The following is a 2,260-nucleotide window of genomic DNA, read 5'->3' as shown; positions in this document are numbered from 1 at the left end:
GAGTGCAATTGGTCACCTGTGCCGCCGAGCACCATCATCTTCGTTTTGATTGGTCCTGCGTTGTGCCTATCAGAGCAGATCGTCTTCTGGTTGGTTCATTTCGGATTGGCTGGTCAGTTTCTCGCCCTCCCTCTGTCGGTGGTTGGAGATTTGGTATGTCAATCAGTTGAAGCTTGGAGCTGATTGGTCCTGGGTCACCACGCCCCCCCCCCTCTGTTGCAATAGGTTGCCTTGCCTTGCCCATGGAAGGTTGGCTCAAATGCTTGAGCCTGGCTGAAGTGATTGGCTCGGGCTCTTGCCCATCAATTGCCCCTGCAATTGCCGATCCAGGCGAGTGAGGAGGCGGGCGAGGCTGGTCGAGCCAGTCCTCCCAACAGCAAGCTTCTGAGAGGCTTGGGCTGGAGGCTGGAGAGAGCACATCCAAGAAGGGGGAAAAAAAGAGCTTGCTTCTTTCAATTTTGTCGTTAAGCCTCCCACCTTTCCTTCCTTTCCTGTCCTTCCTTCCCGCAAGTCCTCGCCGGCTCCTTGGAGAGACCCAACCAGGCTTGACCCAATGCGGCTCTTGTGAGTTGAGAATTCGTTGGGAAGACTCGCCCTCCAACCCTTCCCTCCCCTTGTCCACGGCCGGCGGCGCAGAAGGCAGTATCTTCCCCCCCACCCCCCTTTCTCCTCGACCAGACCGGGTGCCACACGCCGCAAGAGATGGGCACGGTGCTCTCGCTGTCCCCCGAGCCCAAGGGCAAAGGCCGCTCGGTGGAAAACGGGCAGCCCGGCACCAAGAACGCCAAGGAGAAAAGCTTGAAAAAGCCCTCGGTGCTCATCTCCGCCCTGACCTGGAAACGCCTGGTGGTCGCCTCGGCCAAGAAGAAGAATGCCAAGAAGGTCAACCCCACGCCGGCCGCTCAGCTCAACCACCCGGCCAACGCCAACAACGACCCGGTCAAGCAACTCAACCAGGAGAACCTGAAGAAGAGCTGCCTGCCCCAGCCGTGCCCCGAGGTTAACGCCTGCCCGGTCCAGCAGAAGCCGCCCAGCGCCCCCATCCCGGTGCCCGCCCCCTTGCCCCCCGCCAACGCCAACCCCGCCGGCCGCCAACTGGCCGCCGTGCAGAAGCAAGCCAGCAGCCGCAGCTTGAGCTCCCCACGCCGGGTGGTGGTGCAGGCGTCGACCGGCGAGCTGCTCCGCTGCCTGGGCGACTTCTTGTGCCGGCGCTGCTACCGCCTCAAGCACCTCAACGTCAACGATCCCATGCTGTGGTTCAGGAGCGTCGACCGCTCGTTGCTGATCCAGGGCTGGCAGGACATCGGCTTCATCACCCCGGCCAACGTGGTCTTCGTCTACCTGCTGTGCAAGGATGTGATAGACGAAGAGCTCGCCACTGACTTCGAACTGCAAGCCAGTTTTCTCACCTGCCTCTACCTCGCCTACTCTTACATGGGCAACGAGATCTCCTACCCGCTCAAACCGTTCCTGATGGAGACCAACAAGGAGGTCTTCTGGGACAGGTGTCTCGCCATCATCGGCCAAATGAGCACCAAGATGCTTCAGATCAACTCCGACCCGCATTACTTCACCGAGGTCTTCCAAGACTTGAAGAACGAATCGAACAGCAGAGACTCTAATGGACAATATATAATAAATCTGGACCGTTAGATAGATTATTTTTCTGAGATATATATATATATATGATGGAAGGGGTGAGCAAACGTCTAGTGTTAATCCCAATGGGAAGGGATTGCAATCTCAGATCAGTGGGACTGGGCTTTGCAAACAGGGCGTTTATGGAGGCGAAAGAGCATAAACAAAATCAAATTAAAAAATAAACTGACCAGGGGGTCCTCAAACCGGACAAGATTGGCGAGTTAATAAAACAAATAAGCCCAACTGCTCACTGAAATGTGTGTTTTTAAAAAAATGTATACATATATATATATATATATATATAATTTGTTTTCCAACTGTGCTGTGAATCACAGTATCGACGGTGATCATTGTTTAATTTTAAAAGGTTATGTTTGGGGACGCGGGTGGGACCAGCAAAGATGCATGCCAAAAAAAAAACGAAACACACATTGTATTCCATTGTGGCTGTCGAGATCGGCGACGCAGGGGGGGAGAGGAGGAGGGATGCCTGTCGAACAAGTGCTGTAGATAAGAGTGTGAATTAAAGAGAAAAATATATACATAAATTTATTTATTTATTTTCCCATTTTGGGAAGAGGTAATCGCGGCAGTATTTCCGAGCGCCTTGGCAGGGATT

At 53.9% G+C, this 2,260-nt stretch overlaps 1 protein-coding gene across 1 annotated transcript; it reads left to right on the top strand.

The window, feature by feature from the left end:
• The first annotated feature begins 702 nt into the window (after positions 1-702).
• cdk5r2a (cyclin dependent kinase 5, regulatory subunit 2a (p39)) lies at positions 703-1,653 on the top strand. The gene has a single exon (XM_070874343.1). The coding sequence runs from the start codon at positions 703-705 to the stop codon at positions 1,651-1,653; it is 951 nt and encodes a 316-aa protein (XP_070730444.1).
• The last annotated feature ends 607 nt before the right edge of the window (positions 1,654-2,260 follow it).

This window comes from Pristiophorus japonicus, chromosome 3 (assembly GCF_044704955.1).
Source record: "Pristiophorus japonicus isolate sPriJap1 chromosome 3, sPriJap1.hap1, whole genome shotgun sequence".
Taxonomy (NCBI): domain Eukaryota; kingdom Metazoa; phylum Chordata; class Chondrichthyes; family Pristiophoridae; genus Pristiophorus; species Pristiophorus japonicus.
The sequence above is the reverse complement of the archived record's forward strand: the minus strand, read 5'-3'. Positions and strand labels throughout refer to the sequence as shown.

Bases quoted from the DNA above. Each gene is read 5' to 3' on its own strand.
- cdk5r2a (XM_070874343.1), top strand. From the start codon at position 703: ATGGGCACGGTGCTCTCGCTGTCCCCCGAGCCCAAGGGCAAAGGCCGC.